Source organism: Liolophura sinensis, chromosome 1, assembly GCF_032854445.1.
Source record: "Liolophura sinensis isolate JHLJ2023 chromosome 1, CUHK_Ljap_v2, whole genome shotgun sequence".
In the NCBI taxonomy this organism is placed as follows: Eukaryota; Metazoa; Mollusca; class Polyplacophora; order Chitonida; family Chitonidae; genus Liolophura; species Liolophura sinensis.
The window spans coordinates 81,411,679-81,439,023 of NC_088295.1; the positions used below are offsets into that span (position 1 = coordinate 81,411,679).

The window sequence follows — 27,345 nt, forward strand, 5'->3', positions numbered from 1 at the left end:
TGTGTACACTTATGTTGTCATTTCAAATATGTGAATCCAGTTCTGTCTGTAGCTGTTTGAAGTGAATTTAATCATTGTTCAGCTTGAAAACACCGAAATGTATAAATAGGTGATTGATATGTTTAAAACATAAAGATAATTTGAATTCAGTCATTTTTCTGCTCTGTTTGAAATACCGGATAATGCTCTGTTTAAAAAAACTACAAAAATGTTAATTCAACCATTGTTCAGTTAGGAGATACCAAACAAAACGGTGAATCCTGCCACTCAAACAAAAAAACAATTTGAAAAAATCAAACAACATGAACTCAGCCATTATTTTGTTTAAAAATCCAGAAAACAGTGAGGCCAGACACTGTCCTGTATGAAAACAGTTGCAATATTTATATACACACACACAAATCGCACACATGCTAAAGGCTGAAAACCTAGCCGTTGTTCCGTTTGAAACACCGAAAATGTGAATCAAGATGAACGTTTTCTGCTTACAAACATAAAAAAAATGTGAACCTAAAGGCTCTTCTGTTCTGGTTGAAACCCGTAGCAAGAAGTACACAATAATAATAAAGGGTTGCCCCAATTAACACATAAATGAAAAATGACAGACACAACAATGGACCCCAATTAGGGACACAAAGAAAGAAATATAGAAATGACTAAAGGATATTAATGTACACTTTTATTTAGAAACGTAAAAAGATATAAGGTAATAAACTTTCTCCTGTTCTCAGGTTTCATACCCGCAAGTAACACGCCATTCAATTGTTTTACGGCACAACCTTAGTGAATACAACATACTACATGTATGATTAGCACTGTTATGGTCTAAGTCTGGTGATAGATTACTAGTTAGAATATTTTCATTACTGTGCCCATTGATTGGATATGATATGTCAGGTCTCTTGGACGTGACGGTTTTGGAACCTCAAGACAACCCAGATTATAACCACTTCATCCACAAGGTCCGAATGGCTACCATGATGCCACCATTTTCCAGTCATCTGGACAACGAAACAAAGGTAACGGAATCGCCAAAGCACGTTCCTTAATTAACCATGGCAAAGGAATTGATCACTCTCATGAATGTTATAACTCAAAGGAATCTCAAAAGCGAGTAGTACCCTATGCGAAGCAAAACGATGATGCATGTAACGCTTTACACCTAGATGCACCAATAACTACTGTTAATGTTTACCATAAACCACATATATGTAAGAGAAAATGTATCTTGCTGTAGTGCATATGGCGGGCATCTTGGCCACTGTGGCCAAACAGTGAAGTGCAATGGGCCGCCATGCTCCAGAACGAAACCTGTCAAATCACCAGGTTTTATGCACACTTGCAACCACTCTGGCTTCTATACAATGAATTGTTTGAAGTTGTGACGTGTTAAACATCCTTGAAAACCTTTGTCATCACTACAAGAAAAGACTTATATGCCATGACAACACAATAAAGCAAAACTATATCTATCACACGATGAGTACTAACGAACTCAGGGACCGTTTCATGTCACATCCAGAGTGAACTTCAAACAGGGAAGTCCCATTCATGTTAATTGGGTTTTCTGATTTAGTTTAGATTTACGATGACCAAATTTCAAGGCTATGAGACAAAAGATAGAAAAAATCGATCATACACAATTCAGTTATTAGCACTGGTATCACTTGACATTGGAGATAATTCGTTTGTGAAACCCATGTTCACTGACAAGGCAGATTTGTGTCTTTTTTGTCGGTTTTGTGTTCATTTTGGCTCATTCATGCTGAAATATTTCGAAGCTATGGTTTAAACTCAGTGCCGAATCTGGTAAAGAATGACGGTTTTCATTTCTTGCCGTTTTAACTTTCATGATATGCTACATTTACCTCTTTCACACTAAGTATTTTAACATTTAAGTTTGCATTTTTGATGTACTTTATTCGTCATACAGGTAGACTTGGATGCGGCCTTCCTCTATGATGCTGTTCTCCTTTATGCCCTAGCTCTGAATCGAACTCTGGCCTCCGAGGGAAATATTTCACAGGTATCAGAACACCTGTTTGGTTGGGAATTTGAAGGTGAGTACATCCACCGTCAACGGGTTCGAGCTTTGACAATAACAAACTAAGATGACCAATAAGCAAGTTTTAATCAATTATCAAAATGATCAAAATAATAGTTATCAAATAAATTTCATCGTTTGCCTCTTTCTTCACTGCTTTTTGACAGGTATCGATGGCCTTGTGGTTGTTGACCATAACGGAGACCGTAGGCCGAACTATGTCTTAAGGAATTATGTATCTGGAAGCTATGTGACCGTCGCTCACCATTTACGGGCGTAAGTTGGGCCCATAATGCTCGTCTGGTTACTCTTATATCATGTCAACTGAATACATGCATTACATTTGCGCACACAGAGTAGGAAAAAATGCTTGAAGCAACATACTCTGTTGGAAACAACAGTTGTGATAATAATTTGGCAGCACCAGTTATTATTGCAGTATTTCTCTATTTCTTCAGAAGATAATGTAAATATATTACATTTTTGTGTGTCTTAACTGATCAAGTGTAAATGATTATATTGTTTATACACGACAGCAAAACTAATTTTTAATAATTATACACGAACCTAGGACGCGAAAAGTTAACTTTAGTGAGGAGGCGATCACTTGGCCAGGAGGCGGGAAGAGTGTTCCTCTTGGGCGACCAATCTGTGGCTGGCAAAATGAATTCTGCACTGTTTCTGTCGTGGGTGAGCTTTACATAGCTGTTGGTATTAAGGCATCTGCATAGCCGTTTTAAATCAAATGTTAGTTTTTTAATGTGTCCTGCTGACTGTTCTGACCGCAAATTCCATGGAGATAAATTTTCTGTAATTTATATGATTTAATATCCGTTTTAATGCAATACGTGAAATCCGCTTTTTTTATCTATGTTACATGTATTTGATAATGAAACCAAATGTAAAAAAAAGGCACACATATATTTTGGTTAATGATTAAATGTACTGACTCAGCAAGTTTCTTGTATTATGCTACAGTTTGTTCCTATATTTGGGGAGAATGAGCTATAATCTTAAAATAAAGCCGGAAAGCATGTCGTCACATCTCGGATGCTAATATCTTTCGATAATTGTGATTTTAAATGTAACTCAGGTTAATCCCAATACATTTTCCAAAAGAAATTATACGTCACTAGATTGTGATAGAACTCCCGTATCAACTGTGTCTAATTCTCTCACAAGGCATCATTTATTCATGTTGTTCACCTCAAACGAGCACAGTGCCTAATTTTTACATAATATACACTGTATCGCTCATTTTAGATTTATTAAAATTGAGATCAGTAAGCTTTATACCAGCATAAAACATTCGTCTTTAACCTCAGTTATGTTAACGACACATGGGAGGGAATAGCCAGTAATGGCCATGCATGAGAAAAGACCGTACTTCTTCAGGTGTATGACAAATCTGCTGGGGCAGTGACATGGGACAGTGTCCCAGCTGTCATAGAAATTCATTATTCAAAAACTTCAGTAGTTCAGCGTAAAAAAAAAACTCTGGTAAAATCTCAACACGCGATGCATGTAACAATTATACCTATGCTATATGACATTTGTTCACAGACTTAACTACGTGGATAATCGGTGGCATCTTCGGCTTTGTCGTTTTTGTGGGTATTTTAGGCCTAATATTTTTCATATATAGGTGTGTATGCTAATTGTCTTCCTTTGTAAGCTTTAATTTGTCACAGTAAATTTAGAATCCTACTCCACATGCGCTTTTTGACAACATTTCTTTGATATTTTTATTAAAAAATTCATTCCTACAATCTATAATATACCTCTGCCCACATCTACACAAATGCGCAAAGCGAAATTTTCTTGCTTTCTTATACATACAAGGTACTTGCTTTTTCTGAGTTACATGTAACTATCTTATTATGTTGTGGCGATATGATACTGACTTATAAACATTACCATTCAACCATAAGATCGGTAATTACAGTCATTTTAGTTAACCAGGTTAAACAAAGCAGCTAAATTACCCAACGTAATCTAATCGTGGGAAGTTTATAAATGTATGCGCTTAGTACTTCCGTTGTCAGTTGTTTTTAACGAGTGCAGGTAACATGTATTGCTGGATGAATGAGAATAAAATATAACGGAATAAGAAACTTCCACAAAACATTATGCGAAAAAAGAAAGAAATTGCTATCCACTTTATTCTTCTGAGCTGTTGAATGTAGATTTTAACTCTTAATTGGATTGGATTTAGGAACAAAAGAAATGCAGCTCGGATGTCAAGTATGGCATGGAAAATAAGCTACGATGAAATTCATCCAGTGAACAGAGGAAAGACGCTAGGATCAAGCTATAGCATTAAATCATACAGTACTGGCACAAGCAAGGTGGGTTGATGGATAAGTTCTATACTAGTAACCTACTGGTTTATGTTTGCCACATTATAGTGTCGTGTAAGCTCGTAGTAGGAGTTCACTTGCTGTTCATTTGTACAGTGGCATTTGCAACCATCCTTTATCCAGTGGCCTAGATGGAGATGCCTCTTACCGTTATACTGTCATTTCCTGCCATTTGCAATTTCCTATCGAAGTTGAGTTAATAATGTTGACATTGTATGAGATAAATTGGAGGGAACTTAATTCACCTGTAATGCTGGCTATTAGCTGATTAAATTTTTACAGGAAAGAATCGCTCTGTACAAATTACATTCCCACGAGGAATTGATGTTCAGTAGTATCTAATTATTCTCATGGTGTTTGAAGGTGGCCATTGAAGCTGAACGATGATAATGTTCTCTATATGACTTCGTTTGACAATGTATGTTTCAAAGCAGATATCAAGCTTCGAGTAATAAACTGCGAACTGCTAAGGTATTACCAGCTGTTGTCTATCTCTCCACAATTATAGAAGTATTCATATATATAGTATATTATAGAAGTAGTCATTAATGAATAAGTTAATTGCACATGTCGAGCACATTTTGTCTATCACATTTACCAAACTTTGTTTGAATCTTGGCATCTTTGGCTTTTTAAATGAGTTTTCTTTTGAAAAAAGGAATACCAGGTAAAGTGTACGTATGAATGTATTTGTCAGTTTCAAATACATATTAAAAGATTTTAATGTTCTGTATTGACAGAGTCAATGTGGAAGTAGCTTGATGAATTATGACCAGATCTTCTGCCAGACAGCTTTGTATCGAGGGGGCTTGGTTTGCCTGAAGCACTTGGAAACTCGACACGTGGTTCTGAACAAGGACGTGCTTCGTGAACTAAACACGGTATCCACACACATGTTCTCAAATGTCCCACGTGTATGGATCTGTTCATGGTTTATTCAGAACACTGTTCCCCTTTGATGACTTAAAATTTGCTGTTCGGAAATACACAGCTCTGTAGTGAAGTGATCGTTAATCACAGTTTGTGCAACCACGGGTGGACACTACATGTCCGCTGCAGCGATTTTAGATTGGCCATAGAGCATCAGCTGGTCGTTGCGTGTGCATTGATTTTTAAGGTACCAGTACCATGCAAACACACACAGCGGCAACACATCTTCAGTTGTTTTTGAAAGGTCAATATATATACCAGCGTGTTTATATGTGTACAGGTATTTTCACTTTTTCTTCTTTCCGATATCTCAATAAATGTAAACATATTAAGATACAGTTTTGTTTACGACAGTACAGCACACGTCTACTTATAACTATATATAGTAGAAGTGTCTTTCGATTAACCAGATACAGTCATTTCAACAGGACAATTGTCGGTCTTGTCAGCTGCTAGCATTGCAAAACCTGGCAGTGGATTTGCTCCAAGCACCGCCGACAAACTGCGTGTTTTTCTTATAGAACAATAGTCTGGTCAAATATCCATGACATCAATGCAAATAAAAGCACCTTTAACTATATGGGCCATATACATTCAGGGCACTGCTAAACTGCATGCCTTCTAAAGCTTTGCTCACACGTGTTCTTTCCTACTTGTAACCCATTATACAAGTAATCTTCACATTTGAAAATATAATATACTATGAATACCATTCCTTTTTTGTCAACAAGTTCCGTTTCGATGAGATGTGTGTACCGGTACTAAATGAATTCTTAAAGAGCTTATTCCCAATGAAATGTCGATACCCGTAAAGCTTCTCAATTTGGTACATGAAGTGAAATCTTCCTTATTATGTCGCTGTCCATACAGGTTTACACAAATCTCGTAGATTAAGTGAAATCGTTCATCCCATGTCGCTTTCCATCCGGGGTTACATGTGAATGAGCTTTTCTCTTTCTTGTTGTAGACCAGAGAATTAAAACACCAAAACGTGAACGCGTTCTTTGGAGCCTGTGTGGATACCAAACACGCAATGCTGGTCACAGCGTACTGTCATAAGGGAAGCCTTCTAGATATCCTTGGCAGCGACAAGATCAAACTGGATCAACTTTTCAAAGTGTCGTTTGCGTTGGACATAGCAAAGGTGAATTGTGTTATAATAGTTAAATTTAGGAAGTATTATAATTGGTGCCTACGTTTTGTATGTTTAAACATTTCCTTGATTCTGATTGATCGCTAGTTCCATACAATAAGTGTTTCAAATATTGTCCAGTTTTGACAAAACTTTGTGTCCAGGTTCATTTCGTGACCTCTGCAGGCAAGTTTGAAAACTCAATAAGGTCTATAAGTTTTGTAGACTTAGGATGGGATATAAATAGGTTGTTGTCATTATTGCAGGGTATGGAATACATTCATCGATCAGATATCCAGGTTCACGGGCGCCTGACTTCCTCCAATGTACTCATCGACAACAGATGGCAATGTAAGGTGACCGATTTCGGCTTGTTTTCCATCTTACCGCGGGAGGATCCAAAGAACTGTGGAGAATTCGCCTCTTATCAAAGTGAGAAAGAAGTGAAATAGCTAATATAAAGATTTGTCTCAAACGTCTATGTGTACAGTTGATTCCGTGGAATAAAATATCCGTATGTATGTGAGTTTTAAAAATGTATACAGATGTGTTATAACTATATGCGATGGCTCAATATTATAAGTATTATCAATATTATATTATTAAGTGTTAAAATGGATTGCTACATGGGCAGAGGTTCAGGAACTATGGTACTGAGTAAAACGTATATTCAAGACCTCATGCAGTATTTAGTTTCCTCCCTTATGATTCATAAAGGAACATTAAGGCCCTGATGGTATGTACTATTGAGTTTAAAAACAGATGGGTCTATTGAATGGTGGTATAAAACCATTTCTTGGCTCTTAATCTTTCTTGCACATTTGTGTCATGTTTTATATATGCTTTTTTGCTACCTGTGTCCTGCTAGAGAAACTTTGGTTGGCCCCAGAGCATCTGCGGACCCCTCAGCCGGGCAGAAGTGTCCAGGGGGACGTGTACTCCTATGGCATCCTTCTCCAGGAGATAGCTCTACAGGCCGGTCCTTATGACAACGAGGCGGAAGAACCAAAAGGTATAAGCTTCCAATATCATCGCTTCTCGCAATTAATTTTTATTTAATTTTTATTTAAGATGATTCATGGATTTTAACGAAGGCCACCTATTCTTTTGTTGTTTTACCCTAGTACTGATTGATTAGCCAGGGCATTTTTGATCAACATAAAATCTTAATGCTTAAATGTTGTCATGAGCAAAAGACTTAATATTTTAACATGACCTCTGTTTCCGTGTAGTCATTGTTGAGCGTGTGAAGTTGGGCTCTCAACCGCCGTTCCGCCCCAGGGTTTCGCCTCTGGCCTGCCCTGACAGTTTCCATCGCCTGATGACCCAATGTTGGACAGAGAACCCAGGCGACAGACCAACTTTCAAAACCATTCTGGCGAGTTTAAAAACCATGAATACAGGGGGGTGAGTTTTTAAACCTATCAGCATAAGACAGTTCAGAGGAAACATTTACAAAGGTTAACCATCACAAAATCGGAAGATGTTCAGATCGCTATGCTCCACAATCTATACGTCCACAATTCCTATAATAATCTAGAAGATTGTTAAAAGAAATCCTAAGTATTTTGTACATAGCAAAATATTTCTAGTACATGTTCGTCAAAACTATTCGTCATACCTGTCCCTTATATAATTGTGGTACGTTATCTGGCAGTTGATTAACGCCACAAACAAGGATTTTTCACATATATGATGGAGGTCAAATTTATAGGTTGGAGGAAACTCCCTTCTACACATGTGGCCGTCAGCGAATGTAAGATTTGGCAGATGTTCTCGTGCACGTCGTCGGTCACTTACTATTTACTGTAAACAGGGGATCTACTAACTCCCCGCGCATGCGTTGAATCCGCACCCGTTGCGTGTGTTTCGTCGTTTGGAGTCACTCACTATCCGTCACAATCTTGACCCGTTGCCAAAAGTCATGATCCTAGTACATGTTGGCAATGAGGTCTTCTTGGAATAAATTTATTTCAACCACTGGCCTCATATTACTTCACACAAATATCGAGGTACTATTATATAGGCCTATCGGTGCCGTGACACGATGTATCCGTCTTTCATTTATTTAAACCGGAAGGGAATATTCCTCCAACCGCTTTTGGGAAGTGGACAAGGAACTAAGAGTATAAAATGGCTGACTATGTTTTGCAATTTGTTAATTTTAAATGTTCTTCATTTCTTCCTTCGCTTTACTTCTTACCGCCACACTCGTCACATACGACTAATTCACATATATATATTACAAAGCGATTGATACCTGCTGATCCATTCTTTGGTAAATAAGACGACTGAGACAATGTCAGATTTCACTTAAGTGTTCTTTGCAACAAATGTTGGGTAACTCACTGCATGTTTGTCAAAAAAAAGGAATCTTTGCCAAAGCCTATATTTGTCAGTATAAAATTGACTGTGTGTACAGACAAAATGATTATCAGGGTGCTTTATGTGGGATTAGTAGACTTGCCATACATCTAAATATAAAATGCATCTAAATCTGTATTAAATATACTCTGCCCTTTGTATCGCATGCAGAAAGAAAACAAGCAGTCACAGCTATACATTTATCGAAACTTTTCATTCATAAAGTAAGGATCAGTTTTGTATTATTGCTTATTGCATGTATTAGAAAGTTATGAAGGTAACAATTTTGTTAGGTGAGTGGTTTATGGTATTGGTCGTAAGTCTCAAATGCTTTGGGTTAATGAAATGGATTTCATACACAGAAAACAGCTGAGCCCTCGTTCGGAAGATTAACAACTGGGGTAATATGATTGATCAACTAAGACATAAGCGTCTGCACAAGGCTCACGCAATCACTATTTTTTTCTCTAAATACGAACTATATATATTTATATACATAGTTCGCATTTAAAGAAAAATATAATTGTGATTATGAAGTCCTAGTTTTCGATAAACAGCAAATAAAATATTGTCTGGAATAAACGGGAGTGAAATTTATTATTTGAGTTTTCATTTAATGTATGGTTTTAATAATAAATATAGTCTAGATTTCAAAGGTCAAAGCCATGAAAGGTACAGGGAAAGCTTTACCAGAGTGCTGAGTATATGCTACTTTAGTGAAGCATTATGTTACAGGAACATAATGGACAATATGATACATATGATGGAGAAGTACGCTACTCGTCTGGAGGACATTGTAGAGGAGAGGACCAAACTTCTGGTACAAGAGCAGGCGAAAACAGAGAATCTATTGTCCAGGATGTTGCCTAAGTGAGTCTGGGAGACAATGGCGTTAATCCATACTGTCCACTGACTAAGGGCCTTTCATATCTGTAAACCTCCTGCCAATACTGGAGGCCCATTATCCTTTACATTTAGTACATCACATGGTTTCTAATTACATAACCTTCAGGACACATATTTGGTATAATCAAGGCGTATATAGGTGTCAGATGTTATTTATTTATTTATTTATTTATTTGATTGGTGTTTTACGCCGTACTCAAGAATATTTCACTTATACGACGGCGGCCAGCATTATGGTGGGAGGAAACCGGGCACAGCCCGGGGGAAACCCATAACCATCCGCAGGTTGCTGGCAGACCTTCCCACTTACGGCCGGAGAGGAAGCCAGTATAGGCTGGACTTGAACCTACAGCGACCGCATTGGTGAGAGGCTTCTGGGTCATTACGCTGCGCTAGCGCGCTAACCGACTGAGCCACGGAGGCCCCAGATGTTACATAAATAGTGTTCATACAAAGGCTGGGCATAGGAATAACTCCCATTCAGTTTTGAAGAACTTGTATAAATTAACACTAATCAACTGATTTTGCTCTGAATTATATTTTCGATCATCATGAGATTTGATACTGACAGTTTGAAAACACAGCATGTGATAGCCTGTTATCTTTCTCTTATTTGTCTCTGGTCAAAACTCTCTGTTGGTTCATGCAGCGGGTCTACAGCGGAGTGCCTTATACTACATATAGTTAATTTGATTCAGGATATTTTGGGACCTGGTAAAATAACATCAACAAATTACCCTCCACACATTATGGGATCGAGTAATTTATATTCATAAATTAACTTATTCATTCATTAAGCTTACTCTTATACGATTACTGAGCTCCATGGCCGACAAAATCATTAATTCATGTGCGGTTTTGAAATTTGCCACCACATATAAGCAGGAGTTTTTATTTACATTTAGTTCGGCAAATTGAGTAGAACGTAGAAGACCAATCAAATATATAAATCAGCTCAACTATCCTCCAGTTTTGGTGCTATTAAACCCAGTTCGTACTGAATGAATTACCAGACACCATGTTCTACTCTTTGTTAAAATTGTTTGCAGGCTCGTAGCTGATGAGCTGAAGGCAGGAAGGACAGTCACGCCAGAATATTTTGAGGCAGTAACTATCTACTTCAGCGATATTGTTGGATTCACAGCCCTCTCATCAAGAAGTACACCTATGCAGGTACTTTGATCGTTACTAACCGTCTCTGCGGAATGTATTACAAAGTGCTTCAGGAAAGTAGAGAACTTGGACGGTACTGATGTGCCGGACAGTAATTTGCTATCTGGCACAATTCAACCAAGGAAATTGGTGGTACGTGTGGTAAGTAGACAATACTGTGCAAAGGCCGCGGAACGAGGCGGGGTGGGGGTACTGTAGGGATTGTTGGGGGTCGGAGGTGGTGGTGGGTGGAGCTGAAGGAGTGTTCTAAACTAGGCACCTGGGCCATCTAATCAGAGTCATATCCACCCCGCTCCAACCGCCCACTACCACCACTACTTCTCTATTTGCGTCTGAAGCACTCACCTACAGCAGAAACAGATCTCTTAGTATACTGCTTAGTATAATGCTTTAATACTTTTGTTCCAAATACATGTGAATTCCTTGGTGGGTATGGATGTCACTTTCTAATCATATACCGGTGACGAACAGATGACGAATTAACTTCATATAAAAGTCGAACGTAGAGTATGGCATTTGGCCGAGGTTTACGTGAAATACACTTTAGCGTGATACAAGGAAAGGAGAATGATCATTAATGGGTCCATTAATATAAAATAACGACCCATCCTTTCCCATTTAGAACCTGTGCTGTATATGTTGTGTTGTGAAATAACTATGAAGGTCACAAAGATTGTGTTTCTTCTCTTCCTACAAAGTGTGAGGTTCTTAAAGAATGTGAACTGCGTGCGGATGTGCATGATACCAGATACTAGTTGAATTGTATTCATTGAGTGGAGCTATGGTACAAATCATTCGTTAGAATGGGGCTGCCATTAAACCAATATATATATATATATATTCACTGAGTGACATAGGCTGCTTCAGAACCAGATAATTATGTCATTTCAGAACTTCGCAACTGCAACTACATGGAGTGAAAGGAACGTTGCAAATACTAAATTACGGTGAAGCATCAGATAAATGAATAAAGTTATCAGGGACTCGGGATAAAGGAGGAAGGTGATAAACCTCTCCGAAAATCAGAGCTTTGTCGCACACATGAAACACATTTCAAAATCACAACCGAGTACGGAAATGTCAGGCATATCTCCATGTTTAATATCCTACCGCAATATTATCCTATGGGCGATTTATTGGTAAAGGTAACAAGAAGTCGTACTATGTCATGTGACCTGTCAAAAATGTTAGGGAACTATTTTTTATAACTTTTACTGCACGGTCGTCTAAAAAAAGCTTCACACAAAGATATTCAGAATAGACGAAAGATGAAAAAAAACTGAATGTGGTGAACGTTTGTGAACCTCCGAAGCACGATGAAACAATTGATCGGTAAACTCATGTCAACAAAGGTTGCCTACCATTTTTGACAAGTTACATGACACAGTAGGACTGTTTTTTCTTTAGCAACAAAGGTGTTCGAACCCAAAACTCCTCGATTATCAGGTGATGGACGTCACCTCATCTTGACAGGCATATACCCTATCCACACCAAGGCTTCATCTGTCCTTAGTCACTAAATCCGTGACCTTCCACTGCGTTACTCTGTGAATCTGATTAGGTCACAGTCCATTATTTTATTTTCTTCTGGTTATATGGGTAATAAATATCTTACAATCTTTATAGAAACACTGCGGTACAACTGCGTAGTAGGAAAATATATCTGAATATATCCGAAATGCAATGCTGATGATTATGAGCAACGGGTGCAAACAAAGAATTGACATCAAATGTTTTACATATATTCACTTTTGTCCATGAATTATACAAACAACCTGTGGTTGACTTTCAACTGTTACTACTTTGGTAATCGAATGCTTACATTTCGTATCCGTAAATTTATCTTGAGAACTAGAAGATATATGCATGAACTGTCAAGTCGCAAAGGTCAGTGTTTGTTGCTCTTGTATATTATATCGTGTTTTGGCATATACACTGTTGACCATAAAGTTGGAATAAATTAATTCGACGACTGAATTCGGAGTTATTCTAATTGTACGCGGTATTGAATGCTTGATTATGGCGTAGATATCAGCATAACACCAAATGTTGGTCTTTTCTTCACATATCAGCCTATTGTAATCTTTAATGAATCGATTATAGGCTGTAGAAAGGCGTAAAAACAAAAACTGGCATTTCAAGACGAAAGGATTGAAGGCTTTACTGCAATGTCTCCATATCACAAACATAAACGTATTTGTTCCCTTCGTATTATAAGTTACAGACAATACAGTTTGTAAGAGAAACAGTCATTAATATCTCGTATGACCACCCCTGACACGAATCAATGCGTCAAGACGTCGTTGCATGCAGTCGACCAGATTGTTAATGAATTCAATGGGCAGAACGTTCCACTCATTGATCAGAGCCTGTGCCAGTTCTTGCAGATCCCAGGCATGTTCTATTGGGTTCATATCAGGGGAACACGATGGCCAAGGTAACTGCTCCACCCCTTGTGCCCGAAGAAATTCTCGTGTTGCAGCGGCCCTGTGTGGTGTAGTGTTGTCGTCTTGCAAACGAAAATTGTCTCCATAAACCCTTCGTGCGTATGGAAGGCAATGGTTTTCAAGGATATCAATGTACACGACGGCGTTGACGTTTTCGTCGGGCACCACCAACGGCGTTTTTCCACCATAGTGAATACCGGCCCAAACCATTACTGAACCGCCACCCCCTTGATTGTTTTCCTGCACACAGTTATCTCGAAGGCTTTCTCCTCGCAAACGACGAACCCTTTGCCTTCCGTCCACAGGTTTCGGGAAGAAGCGACTCTCATCCGTGAAGAGCACATGTCGCCAATGCCCTAACTGCAATTGTCTGTGCTCCCTAGCCCAGCGAAGCCTTTGGACTCTATGTTGGGCGGTTAGGCGGGGACATTTGGTCATACATCTTGCTCGATAACCATGCTGAAGTAATCTGCGATTCACCGTTGTTCGGGAAACATTGATTCTGTAATGCCTCCGCCACAAACGGCGAAGATGGTTCGCAGACATTTTCCGGCTTGTGCGAGAGAGATTGAGCAGTCGGCGGTCATCCCGTCTCGTAGTTAGTCGTGGTCGTCCTGGAGTTTGACGTGGCCGCAAATGACCCACGTCTCGATGACGTCTGATGATTTTGCTGACTGTACTTTGCGATATGCCTACAAAATCGGCAACATCGGACTGTTTGTAGCCTTCTTGATGGAGGGCAATCACTCTCCGGCGTATTTGCATTGGAGTAGCACGAGGCATAGCCGGAATCCCCGCTACACTACTTTTTGTTCCATGCGAAACCGAGAACTCCGTTATGCGCGAGGTAATCTGACCTCTCCCTGAATGAAGATCACTGGAGAAGCACCAGGCACAGGGCTTTTTATCACTACCATCAGAGCCTCTTATGTAATTCTCATATTAGCATAGAATAAAACATTTTTGTACACGTAGTAGAGAGAGATTATGCATCAATTCGTGTCGGCTTATATTATTTTTGAGGCGAAAAATAATATTAAACTTCTGGGATTGTGGCTAAAATATTTTATTCCAACTTTATGGTCAACAGTGTATTATCACCACAGCGATAATACGACTGTACTTCAACCTTTTTGCATGTTTAAAAGGTCTTTATTCAAGCATATTCTAAAGGCATTATTCCGTGTTGACTGATGAAATGATACTTTGAAGCCCTGAAACTGGATCCAACCAATTTAGTTTTGTCTCCAAAATGAAATTAAAAGTGTGCATAAATGACACTGAAATTTGCTGTGTCATGTGTGAAATGGTTGAGGAATTAAAGGAAGCCAACGGAATTAAAGTAAGTAAAGGGGACATGATTAGATCGAAGGAAAAGACTTTTCTTTTATTTTGGAGTGCTCTCTCGAACCACCAAACACATGTAATGTTTACTATAATAATAAGTTAAGTGGACCAAGTTAGGGTGTCCGAGCAAATTTCAAAAAGGAGTATGAAAAGTATCGTAGCGTAGCGCTGAGACAACAAAATAAGACATCCAACTGTTCTTTTAATTGTATGAAAGAAACTGAAACAGGAAGTAAAGCTCAGCAGATACACAGCTGAAAATAATACGCAAAAAGAGTTCTATCTCTATTAAGGTTTGTGAAATATAAGGTTGCAATTACGAACCGTATATCTAGTGTTTAGGTACTCTGACATCACAAATTTCATTCAATCATCTGGAAGACGAGAAAAAAAATTTTCGAGTAGGGCGTTACTCGCAATTTAAATGAATAATGATACTAATGTGACTTTTGTTTTCAGGTTGTTGGATTCCTCAATGATTTGTACACGTGCTTCGACACCATCATCGAGAGCTACGACGTGTATAAGGTGATGGACATATTTTTACCTCTGATGCATAACAAATTTACGATGAAGGACTATGCGTTATTGAAGCATTGTTATGGTACACGCGAACAAAGGCTATACCATTCCTTCAAAGGAATATACCATCCTTTAATATAAAACATTTTTATATTGCAAATACTCCGTGAATGTAAAAATCAATAAGCACCTGAATGTCGATAGATTTTATCGCCTCTCCACCTATATATAACCGAAATTTTTCATTCTCAGTATTGTGTAGTCATTCAAATGTATAATTATTCAGATGTGCAAATTCCTCTGTAATGATAATTGTTTCCATTTTCCTTTCGACTTATACAAAGGTGGAAACTATTGGCGACGCCTACATGGTAGTAAGTGGTCTGCCTCAAAGGAACGGAAACCGCCATGCTGGGGAAATAGCCAGTATGTCACTAGACCTACTCGTCGCGGTGGGCAGTCTAAAAATACGCCACCTTCCCGAAGAGAAACTAAAACTGCGAATCGGCTTACATACAGGCAAGTGTGCTCCATGTCTGCTACAGTACACCCAGACACATATAAACGCCAATAAACGACCCCTTGTCACTACATGGGAAATCGTTCCCCGCTGGTGCAGCAGTAAGGTGTGATTTTTTCTTACAAAAGACGGGGAAAACTTATTTGAATCTAATTGTAGTTTTGTGGTTCATACATTTTCTTTTATCGGAAGGCAGGAGGATAAAGTTTGAGATAGTTGAGAAAGTTTAAAATATGGTTATGTGAACCAAAATTAGTTGTGTACACGTATATATGTATGACCTTAGAGTGTTGTAAACTATTTCAAAGTGCCTTGTTGGTTGGCGCAATCATGTTTTTATAAATGAACAAACTGAAATATTTTCTAGGGCCATTGAAGCTATACATTCTAAATAATATTTCATTATTTACACTCCTATCTGCATGTAGTTGCAAGAGGTTGTAAAATGTTTACTGAACTCAAGCATATTTCACTAATTAAACGACGGTGGTCAATTTTCATGGGTGGGGGAAACCAAAGTTCACAGAATGAACCACCAGCGTTTGGCGCGTACCTAACGAGCATTCCCACATGTGATGCCCACATTTTCAGCTGCAGAGCGAACTTACTTTATGTGTTACATTAATGTAAGACGAGTTCATGCTCTCCAGTAAACATGTCAGACCACCTCACAAGCCCTATATGAGCGCTGTTCACCGCATTTGCCGCCAAGGCCTTGAGAACAATAGTTGCAGAAGCTCGAAATTCCCTGCCCAAGGAAGTGGGCTGCTGGTCAAACGTAAGTATATGGCCAGCTTTGTTACAGAGTATAGCAATCTTTTGCCAGGATCCTGTGTGGCAGGGGTGGTAGGGCTGAAGATGCCAAGGTACTGTCTCTTTGGCGACACAGTCAACTACGCCTCCAGGATGGAATCTAATGGATTGCGTAAGTTTCACCGCAAAACTTTACCCTGAAAACATACACTATAAACGCCAACTAAAACACTTTATACTTACATCATGCTTACTTGATAAGCCTTAAACTTTAACGAATGCTGAACGTTTCAATGAATGCCACTTTTTAGTGACCTATGTCTATATGGGTTTTGTTTCACTGTGAACGCTGGGGCTGTACAATGCCTTGGAGATATTTATTTATTTGATTTATTTGATTGCTGTTTTACGCCGTACTCAAGAATATTTCACTTCTACGACGGCGGTCAGCATTATGTTGGAAGGAAACCGGCCATGGAAATAAGCCATTGGACGCATGGCGTATCAGTATTGGGCATATAACGGAAAATATGAACAATGAGGAAAGCCAGGAGAACATCTTTGTTATATAACGTGCAAGGGAGCAACTATAGGCCCCCTATGAATCCAATGCAGGCTTGGTTAATTCCCAATAATTAACGACACTGAAATCAACAATCAGCACCAAAACAAGAATTTAAATAATTTGAGCAATAAAAACCGTGTCCAGAGATTTGAAATCATTTGTAACTAATGTGATTAACAGCTTTGAAGATACACATGAGCCCCGAGTGTAATGCAGCGCTGATGGCCTTAGGTGGTTACCAGACTGTGGAAAGAGGAGAGGTAACTCTCAAGGTAAGCGGGGGCCTAGATCTGAGGTCTGTTTCATTCTTCCCAGCTTAGTTTTCAGAAATACAGATCTATGAGTAAGTTAGTGCTTGGGGTTTTATGTCGTACTTAAAGATCTAAACTCTTCCATTCATTAACCTGGAAATGCGTCTTTTTGATTGTGTTGTCTTCAATATGTCCAAGCTACAAAAAAGTGTTTTCTCTAATTCTGCAGTAATTCTGGTTTCATATTACCTAAGTATGAATAATAAAGCTCATAACGTCACAATTATCACACGTGTAGCTGGCTCATCGGCAGCAATCCAAACTGAGTCAGACGTACTCGGCATCGTCCGGAAAAAGATTAACTCGCAGAAGGATTGGATTAAAAGCACTGAGATGTAAGCACCATCTAAAGAGCGACTGGTAACTTGTTGGGGAGTCTTAACTTTAATTTGTGTGTTAATAATGAACAGAAAGGAGCAATAGTCAATCACTGTGAAAAAAGGAGATGATCTTACTTTTGGGAAGAGCAACGGAGTCCACCATGGCAACGGAATGATTAAAAAAAAGAAAAAAGACACCCCATCTCAAAGCTAGAGGAGGCCATAATAATATAGTCTTGAAGCGCTCCTGAAAACCCATACTGTACAAGACCGAAGTCATTGGAACTAGTCCATGAAAGCGCACAGAAAACCATTTCCAGGTCGATATTTCAAAAATAGTCAAGACTGCATGACTAACATAAGCTGGTCATCTTGATGACTATCACTTTGTCAAGCTGATTCTAGCTGGTCAGAATGATCGCGCCACTGAAATCGAATATAATCTCTGACACAAAATCCACGACAGGTGCACGACCTGTGGTATCAGTTATGTAAAGAATTTATTTATTTGATTGGAGTTGTACTGAATAATACTTCACTTATATACCTCCAATGCCAGCATTATTCTTGGGAGGAAATGGAGTAGAACCCAGGGGAAACCGACAACCATGTGCTGGTTTATGTGTAAAAGATTGTGCTGCCAAATAAAACTGTTTTAAAGGCTAAGGTGGTATTCAGCATTATACCGTTCAGCACCAGCACCAGATTGCAGCAGACATAAGCTAGAAGCAAACTAGGTATATTTTTAACAGCACAACACGATAACCAATTTTGAATCTGTAAATCCCCAGTACAAGCCAAGTTAGCTCATGAAATGGCGCCCCTTTAATGAGAAAAAGGTTTTGTTTCTTTGGGAATGTATTCTTAAACAAAGAAGTTATAAAGATTCAGTTTGGACTAATTCTTACATTCTTTGTTTCAAAGGGCAAAGGAACAATCATTTCATACTTCTTGGAAGGACGAGATGGGTTTGACAAAGTTCTGCCAGCAGTCAACGGGATTTGAATTCATCAAGAAATGTAGTCGTGCCCTGAATGAATGACTAAACGTTTGAGAATCGGGAGTTAATCGTGATCACTGAACATTCTAATGACTGCTCTGAGTTCTTAGAATAGAATTCCACTGGAGATTTGTGTTATACCCCATGGATTTATTTCTCGCTTTTCAAAAATATTGTAACGTGTCGCTCAAAGTGAGTGTAATTTATTATATGCACCTATACACTGTATATGATAGGAGAGGATAGGGTATATAGGGTTGACCGACTGAAGTCAAGCGCTTGTGAAACACTGATCGCCACATACATATTACGATAGTACCTTCTGCGTGAGATAAAAGGTCATAATTCAAGCAGAATGCAGAGGGAATTTGCAGGAACTGCTTGACTCTTGCGTACAATTTCAATTTTGCAGTCAAACAATTCTGTCTGGAGGAAACAACGAGAGAGCTTTCACGAAATGCAAGATCACTGATCGCAGATTGCATCCAAGAAGAAACATAAGACGTGAACACATTACTTGTCATTGAAATTTTGAATTGTCACTTTGCGTTACGTGTTTATACTCTTACATATATTTATTCTACTGTTGTTTACCGACATACTCGGAAACTTCTCTTAACACGGTCAGTTTTATGAGTGGAAGTAACCGGAATGCCCAGGTTAAATCACCAACCTTTATCAAATTACAGACGATCGTTCTCCGGTGTGGCGTACAAATATGCACACAGTATTAATGGAGGGCAAGAACTCTTCAACGAACGTTACACTACGAAAACGGTAACAAGAGCTTCGTCGGCCCTTTACTGCCACCAAGACCCCACGTACGAACAGGGAGAGTGGAGGAACCCACAAACTCGCACCTTGTGTGTACCAGCCATCGAAAAATGTCTAAACCACCTGGAGACGACTTGTTAATAAATCAATAATACAATCATGTTAATGAAGATAATAAGACAAATCTGAATATCTCAGCAGTGACCAGATCGAAAGATAGAAAGTTTGTGTTTCTATATTGACTCTCCTCCCTTTCTAGTGAAAAAGTGTTGCTGAAGATGACAAGTAAACCCTACATTTTGCCATCGTGCTGTGTAAGTGTTTTCCACGTTTTATTTTATTATATGTATATTTGCTTGCAACGGGAGGAAACGACAAAACAAAACCAAACGCATTGAGTGATACGTTATTATTTATAATAATACATATACATACAAGATATGCAGATTGTTGTGTTTCACATCACAGATAAGCTTATAAATGCGTTCCACATCTGTTTCGTATAAAAATGTCTGAACATGCACTTTGTGATTGGTTTCCCCCAAGGTTTTCTCTATGTCTCCGTTAAATCCTTTGTGTTCTCTGTGGCACTATTATCAGCCTTGGGTTCTTCTTGTTCCTCTGTCTCCTTTTCTTCATCCACATTATCTGTCAATAAAAAAGTAATACATCAGTTCATAAACGACTTGGGGACATTTTGCACCCATTGTTTCGGAGTTTTTATTCTTACAACATATGGGTATATAGGACTACAGCAGAGAGTAAAGGTAGAACAGTGACGACAGTTTGATAGTTCACATATGGTCACACGTGGCTATTACTTATAAGTCTTATTAAGCTATATCATGACTAGAGACAAGGGTGATGCCTCACGACAGCTACAACAATGCCTTGCAATCATACCAGTGTGTTTATTAACAAAGGTAGCGTTCACTAACAAGGGTAATGTTTCTGGCAGTTCTGGCAGGATTACCACCATAACAGCAGTAAGCAAATCTGGCAGTACTATTTTGGAAGACATGGAGAGAATTCTTACCAGTTTTCTCCGTCTCTGCGTTGTCCTTGTTGTCTTTCATGTATTGGACAATTTTAGCATTAACTTCATCCATGGCTTTCTTAATAGCTACCTCCGCTCGTTCATCCCCTGCAATGTTTTAGAAGTCATGTATGTCAGTCAACAATATAGGATCACATTTTTGCAAATAATAAATTCACTTTAAATTACAAGAACTGTTCTGGGACAGGATGAAGGTCATAAATTCACAGAGAAGCGGAACTCATACAAACCAATCGAGTAAACTGTATTAAGACAACACCGATCTCTTTCTTACCAATGACTTTAGAAATATCCAAGGCTTTTTCAAAGGCCTCAAGAGCCGGTTTTAATTCTCCAAGCTTGACTGAAAGAGAAGAACAATTGCAGTTCAACAACACGTCCTGGGAAACATAATATATCAGGTAGACATACAGATGTACGATATCATCAGGATAACACATTAGTCGATGAGAAGCAGGTATTGTATCAACATGACCAATTATGTTAGGCACATTACATGGGACTGAATAAAGGATGAAAGGCAAGCATATTGGTCATTCCACTATGGTGTACTGATTCACCTTGACAATTAACTTCCTCACACCAGATAATTAGAAGGCATGGAGGCATCCCTCACACAGGCTGGTGATCATGAATTTTCAATCTCATGAACACGCCAATGCTTCAATATTTTTACACTTGGAATACAATTATATTTCTTTCTTGAGTTGAAAGGGAAGAAATTGGACATACTCTAAGACACACGTATGTTATTTTTCCTTCTTTCTCTCTTCTCACCAGTCAGAATACTAACATTTCTATGCAACCACAGCTTGGCTCTCACCTCCTCGCATTTTTATACAATTGTTTCTTCTTTAAATACATTATAGCTGCTACTTCATATGTTTTTAATTCACATTCCGTCCCTGTTATTTTGGCAATGTATTCTTCAATTCTAAAGTATTCCACTATTTTTTAAGTAGATTTACAAGATACACGTATGTAATTACTTGTGCAGTGAATAGTTCATATGCTCATTTTAACCCACCAGACATTCAGCAGAAATGCACTAATGAGCTCACCTTGTGCCTGAGCTATTAGCACTGTAGCCTGTAGCTGCCACTGGTCATCCTCTGCCTTTTCCGCTGCATCATATGATTTTTCCCCATACTCCTGAGCTTTGTCCAGGTGTCCCAGTTCCAGGTGGCAGCGACCCACCTCATGGTACAGCCATGTGCTCTCTAGATCAGATTTGCTCATCGGTATCTTTTTCTCCCACCTACGACATCCAGATATTATTTGAATACTATTATACTTACACCAGGATATGGGAACCAAAGACCAAAAATGAAGAGACCCACCCCCATAATACATATTAATTTCATTTATTTGCAACAGTCAGTGGTTGGAGGAGACCCGTGTGCAGTGGAATTGCTTCTACCTTTAAACCATCTTATTTCCCTACGTATTAACTATGGACAACTTTTTTGAGCATAGGGAAATTAGCCAGAATAGGGCAACAATAGTAGTACTCACACTTGAATGGCCTTGTCAAATTTGCCTGTCCTGGCATAAACTCTTCCTAAGTTATCCAAGCCTCGAGATTCAGCTTCCTCAATTCGGCTGAAATTATGCAAAAAAATTAAACCAACAGTAAAGAGTTTCGGATTAGTGAAACAAAGATTATAACAGAGATCATGAAATTTTCACTGAAAGCTTGTAACATCAGTAGAATTGAAATTCAGTGGCTGTACAGACATTTTTTTTTACGTGTATATATATATATATATATATATATATATATATATATATATATATATATATCACTGTTACCCATTTGGCACTCCTGCCTGATGATGCCATAATAAAATGCTGAAATATTACAGTGAAAATGGTTTGTCTTTTACATGAAGTCCAACTATATCTTACTGTTTCTGTCCTATGTTAAGGTCCATGGTGTGATGATCTTCAGCTTTGGAGTATTTCTTCAGCTCCAGGAAGGCATTCCCTAGACAACTGTGTAGGTTAGCAACCACGCTGAGCTTGTTTGTCAGAATACTGTCTGGGTAATTGTTCACCGTGGCCATACAACGCTCAGCCCTCTTCAGGCTGTCCTCAAATCGACCTTCTGCCTGTGCTGTAACACACCAATCATTACAAACAGCTTATTAACCAATTCAGTTCTACGATTTGATTTTGATAACTTTTAGGAATACTTCTTACATGTACGGAAGTTCCAAACAGGCAGAAATGAATGGCTTATCACAGAGTTATCACAGCTTACCACACAAATTTAAATTCCAGGAGTTGTAGATGTGCTGTGAGAGAGTATAACTGAAATGTTTGAGGGCTTAATATTGCCTTGACATCAACAATTGCCATGGACATTGAAAAACAACGGAAATTATCAGGCATTTTAGCATGTGTGGTTTTTATTTGTCACCTTTGATTTTGGTTTTACAATGTACTACTCACATGTTTTTTTAAGAAGTCTCTAGCTCCTTAAGAAGTTATGTCGATCAAATTTTGCTCATTTCCAGACATTTCAATGCCCTCTATCATATCAACCCCCATGGATTTTTCAAATTCAATTTAGGACTTTTTAACAGCTTCAAAACTTGTGTGAGCCCTGTTCTGATGATATCACTCACCTTGATCTATCTTCTCTAGCTCCTTGATTATATAATCATTAGGGGACTCTTGTCCTCCTGTCTTCTGAGCCTTCCTCTGCATCACCTTTTCATGCTGCCTGGCATACATAGGCTTCTGCTGCATCCAGAATTCTGTCCTTGTGTCCAGGTATGACAAACCCTCCTCAACCAGGTCGTAAATGGTTTTCCCCGTGTCACTCCTGGGATCTAGGGAGATGAATAACGTTGAAGGTACACAAATTTACTGACGTAAAAAAATGAAAGAAAACTAGACAGCAATTTGATTTAAATCCATTCATTAGCAAGAAGTGATGACTGGAAACTTCAATCAATTAGGCAAGACTTAAATGTATCAAAATCTCCACACAAGAATCAGGCTATCAGAAACAGTGGCACTTAGATGCAACTTGATAAAGCTCTTCATAAATTAAGTAAAAATTGAAGTATGGACTCTATTTAAATGATAATAGGACAGGCTGTTACATTATCTGCGTTCACATGCATTTTTTTGTTCAGTGTTACCAATCGTGTAAAACAACATTCGTGCTAATTTCGGACGAGGCTTTGTAAGATCACATATGTCGTAGCTAAGACTACTAACCAACTTTAACATATTCTGTGGAAAGCTAGGGATCATTTCAGTGTACGCACCAATTTCTTTAAGCAGTTTTTCTAGATAGATCTTGTCTCCATACAATTCTCCCAGCAGCTGTTTGACAGTCTTCTCCAGGGCAGGATTTGTAATGATTTCCCTCTTGGGTTTGACTTGTTTCTGCTGCTGTTTGTTATATGAGCCATAGGTTTTCTTTTTTGTCTTTTTCTGAAATATAAAAGCAAACAAATTTACAAATATACATGCACAGGTTATTGGCTTGTATGGCTCTATATGAACAAGTTCTGTGCTCTCTAAAATAGCATTTAACCATGTGATTTACGAAGACTCTAATTTAAAGTATGATAAAAACACATACGTACCATTCAGGCATCAAGACAAGTTTGTGAATTCCTTATCTTCACAGAATCTGACATGCCCAATATATGGCAACATTAATTTTCATTCAATTCTCAGAAAGACTCAACATAAAGGTCGTGTGCTAGTAAGTCATTCATCCAATGATGTCACTGAGGTCAACTTGTGACACTGCAAGTCATCAGTGTCCAACATGACTTCGTATTGCACAGTTTTCATTTATTACCAGTACAGAATATCTTTGAAGCTGGACAGTTAGGTGAATAATAAATGTGAGTATTTATATTTTGTACAATTCCCCTAGCTTTATCACAACTACTAGTTCACTACATCACTACATCACTACATAATTTTATGTTTTCATGAAATCACTCAAAGAAATATCTTACCTCATCTTGCTTTTGGAAGAAGGAGAGGTCTCCTTTCGTTGTGAGCTTTACTGTGTCAGATGCTGCAAATAAATAAATGACACATCAAAAGAAAGTCCTTTCTGCGTTGTTTAGAATTGCTTATTCCCTTACAATTCCTCTACAATGGTGTGACCTCAAAGCCAACATTGTAATCCACACATGACCACATTTAATGCAGTGGCAAAATAATCTAATAAAATATTGACTACACTTGGTCATGGTCTATCTACTGTGCTTTTTGATATAATAACAGTAATATAATAATAATAAAAAACAAAAAACAAAAACAAAAACAAAAAACAGCTGTGTATGCAATCAGGGAACTGTGTGTTGAACAAGTTAGAAACTTACATCCGACAGAATTATCAATGGCTTCCTGAGCCTTCTGAATACCCAGGCGGAATTCTTGCAACTCTGGTCTCAGTTTATGACCTCTATGGTAGAACACAAGTGCCATCTCAAAGTCTCCTTTGTAATACAGTGCTTCTGCTTTTTGAAATAAACCCTAAAGAAAAAGAAAGAAAACAAAAATATGAAGAGAGAGAATTTAGGTGGGTTACTTATGTGTTTATTATAATACACCTTCCAAATTCATGCTCATATGGACTTGAAATGGGGAACTGTATTTAGCACTCCATCAACATTTAAATTAGCTTCAGATAACAGAACATTACATTTTTGTGACTGAAAATACACAAAATCCCAGGATTTTATATATTTTCGCTCACATAAATGTAATGTTAATGTAAGTTAGCTTGTAAGCTAACTTAATGCTTTCATGAAAACTAAATACTGTGCTGTTTTATTCAGCATTTTTATACCAGTCAAATGATTTGACATGTAAGACGCGCATTATCATGTGTTAAAATGTAGTGTACAGTGTATATGAAGATTACTGATTAAGCAGACACTTTTATGATGTGGTTAATGTATATACCTTGTGATAGGTCTTGTCCTCTGCAAGGGAAGCTTCGGCATCAGCTAATGACTTGGCAGTATCTCCTAGTTTCAGATAACATTTTGAGCGAGAAACCATGCAATTCTGATCGCCAGGCTGTAGGTCTAAGGCCTGATGAGTGAAAAGAGAAAAGAGAGAAATTGTAAACATGTATATTATAGGACAGGTCTGGAATGCAGCGGAAAATTCAAGACCACAGCAAAAAAAGAAAACTTTGAGCCTGGGTTGGTTTTGACTTGACAAACTACATGTATCACATCAAACTATTTCACTTCACATAAGTGCAACTTTCGTGACAAAGGTCCTGTCATACCACTTTCTCTTGATCTATACGTACTTTCAATGCCAAAACATTTTCCAATTGTTACAGTACTATCATTAGAAAATTTGAATGCACCCAAGTTGTTGTTGTTAACCACCGTTATATAAATGCACGCTTACCGTTGTATAGCTGTGAATGGCCTTTCTGTATTCCCCTTGTTTAAACAAGGTGTCAGCTTCTGCTTTATATATTTCAAAGGTGCCTTTTGGCCCTCCGTCAGATTCTTCATCATACATATCGGCGGCACGGTTCGGGCAAGGAGGGCAACTTTCGGCCAAAATGAACAACGCAACCTTTCTCGTCTGGAGTGATCAACTTTATGAATGACAGCTTATAAAGGGTCGCCTAGCGACCACGCACCGCTGACGTAATCACTTACACACGCGGACATGTTCGGCCAGCTGACAAACAAAACCTCAACGGAGTTGTACACATCAGACTCAGCAGTGAATGAAATCTAATTTCGTTTCAAATACCTGTTATGATCAGCGTTTAAAAAAGTCCAACTTCAGTCTTGTCTCACGTAGAAAGTTAATTTAATATAGACAAATTTTGTGTGTAAAACTGTAGGCCTACATACACCATATAGGTAACCTGTGTTAGGGGCCTATGTTGAGTTTTGGTCATTTTTGCAAGAGAACAAGCTGTGACAGATTACTGTGCGCTAAGATTAACCGCTAATCGTATAATCAGGCTTGCTCTTGTATTTACGTCATGGGACTGAAACTTATTGTAGTAATGTATGGTCTTTCCGCTTCATATCGCGAACTCATGAGTTCCCTTTTAAAGGTGGAGAAAACATATAAAACGAAAAAGCTCAGATGAAAGAGTGCGAAAAGTTATTCCTAAATGTGGTCTTCAATATTTTTTCCGATTTTCCTTAAGGGACAAAAAAGACACTTGAAAATAATTTTTGTATGGCGGGTATTTGGGACCACCTTTTGCTATTTATAGTCTTTGTTTAATAATGTCATAAATGAGGATGTAACACAGGTTTAATATATATTTTGGCATTAGAATTTGTTCTTTTCAGCTAACAAATGTATTAAACCGCAATCTGGATCATATTTATATTTTTATAAATATTATCATAATGTAGGCTAAACTCATGCCTCGATAAAAACAACAAATTTACATTCAAATAAATTTATTAGACAAGCATCACATCCTTATTTAGAATATTATTAAACAACTATAAATACCACCATAAATTTCACATTCACAAGCCTTTTCGAGGAATTCATCTTACTAGCATAACGGAGACTACATCAGAATCAAATGCCCACTGATATCATCTTAAACCACGTAGACTGCATTGATTGACATCCTTATAATCAGAGAAATGCTTTACCCATCTTTCACTTTTAACTAAACTGTTCACGTTGATATTCAATTATATATACACTTGTGGAAATGGAAACAATACAAAACTGATCGCCAAATATGTGAGTGTCGTTTATTATTAACAAATAAATCATATATACAGAAAGACAATGATAAAGGACAATATCGTTAGCAACTGACCGAACC

The 27,345-nt window shown here is 38.1% G+C and overlaps 2 protein-coding genes across 2 annotated transcripts; one reads left to right on the forward strand and one right to left on the reverse strand.

Annotated features, from left to right (window-relative positions):
* The first annotated feature begins 973 nt into the window (after window positions 1–973).
* LOC135464616 (atrial natriuretic peptide receptor 1-like) lies at window positions 974–18,699 on the forward strand. Its single transcript, XM_064742070.1, has 16 exons — window positions 974–1,019; window positions 1,934–2,060; window positions 2,212–2,320; window positions 4,768–4,822; window positions 5,145–5,285; window positions 6,302–6,478; window positions 6,631–6,898; window positions 7,335–7,478; window positions 7,699–7,873; window positions 9,566–9,700; window positions 10,786–10,909; window positions 15,163–15,231; window positions 15,570–15,744; window positions 16,572–16,670; window positions 17,244–17,335; window positions 18,619–18,699. The coding sequence occupies exons 1-16, from the start codon at window positions 978–980 to the stop codon at window positions 18,697–18,699; spliced, it is 2,013 nt and encodes a 670-aa protein (XP_064598140.1). The 5' UTR covers window positions 974–977.
* A 1,228-nt stretch (window positions 18,700–19,927) lies between these two features.
* On the reverse strand, window positions 19,928–26,920 carry LOC135481847 (outer dynein arm-docking complex subunit 4-like). Its single transcript, XM_064761582.1, has 12 exons — window positions 25,935–26,920; window positions 25,473–25,604; window positions 24,887–25,040; window positions 24,515–24,576; window positions 23,807–23,975; window positions 23,156–23,362; window positions 22,434–22,641; window positions 22,041–22,127; window positions 21,587–21,783; window positions 20,800–20,868; window positions 20,505–20,612; window positions 19,928–20,116 (listed from the first exon to the last, which is right to left on the reverse strand). The coding sequence occupies exons 1-12, from the start codon at window positions 26,049–26,051 to the stop codon at window positions 20,022–20,024; spliced, it is 1,605 nt and encodes a 534-aa protein (XP_064617652.1). The 5' UTR covers window positions 26,052–26,920; the 3' UTR covers window positions 19,928–20,021.
* Between the last annotated feature and the right edge of the window lie 425 nt (window positions 26,921–27,345).

What these genes read in the sequence shown, in the direction of transcription:
- LOC135481847 (XM_064761582.1), bottom strand. Translation starts at nt 26,051, where the DNA reads ATGTATGATGAAGAATCTGACGGAGGGCCAAAAGGCACCTTTGAAATA. An exon ending in AAAACTGCTTAAAGAAATTG is followed by an intron (nt 23,363 to 23,806) that starts GTGCGTACACTG and finishes TCATCTCCCTAG; the next exon opens with ATCCCAGGAGTGACACGGGG. An exon ending in GCTAATAGCTCAGGCACAAG is followed by an intron (nt 20,869 to 21,586) that starts GTGAGCTCATTA and finishes CTTCTCTTTCAG; the next exon opens with TCAAGCTTGGAGAATTAAAA.
- LOC135464616 (XM_064742070.1), top strand. Translation starts at nt 978, where the DNA reads ATGATGCCACCATTTTCCAGTCATCTGGACAACGAAACAAAG. An exon ending in TTGCGTTGGACATAGCAAAG is followed by an intron (nt 6,479 to 6,630) that starts GTGAATTGTGTT and finishes CTTTGTGTCCAG; the next exon opens with GTTCATTTCGTGACCTCTGC. An exon ending in GCGAATCGGCTTACATACAG is followed by an intron (nt 15,745 to 16,571) that starts GCAAGTGTGCTC and finishes ATCTTTTGCCAG; the next exon opens with GATCCTGTGTGGCAGGGGTG.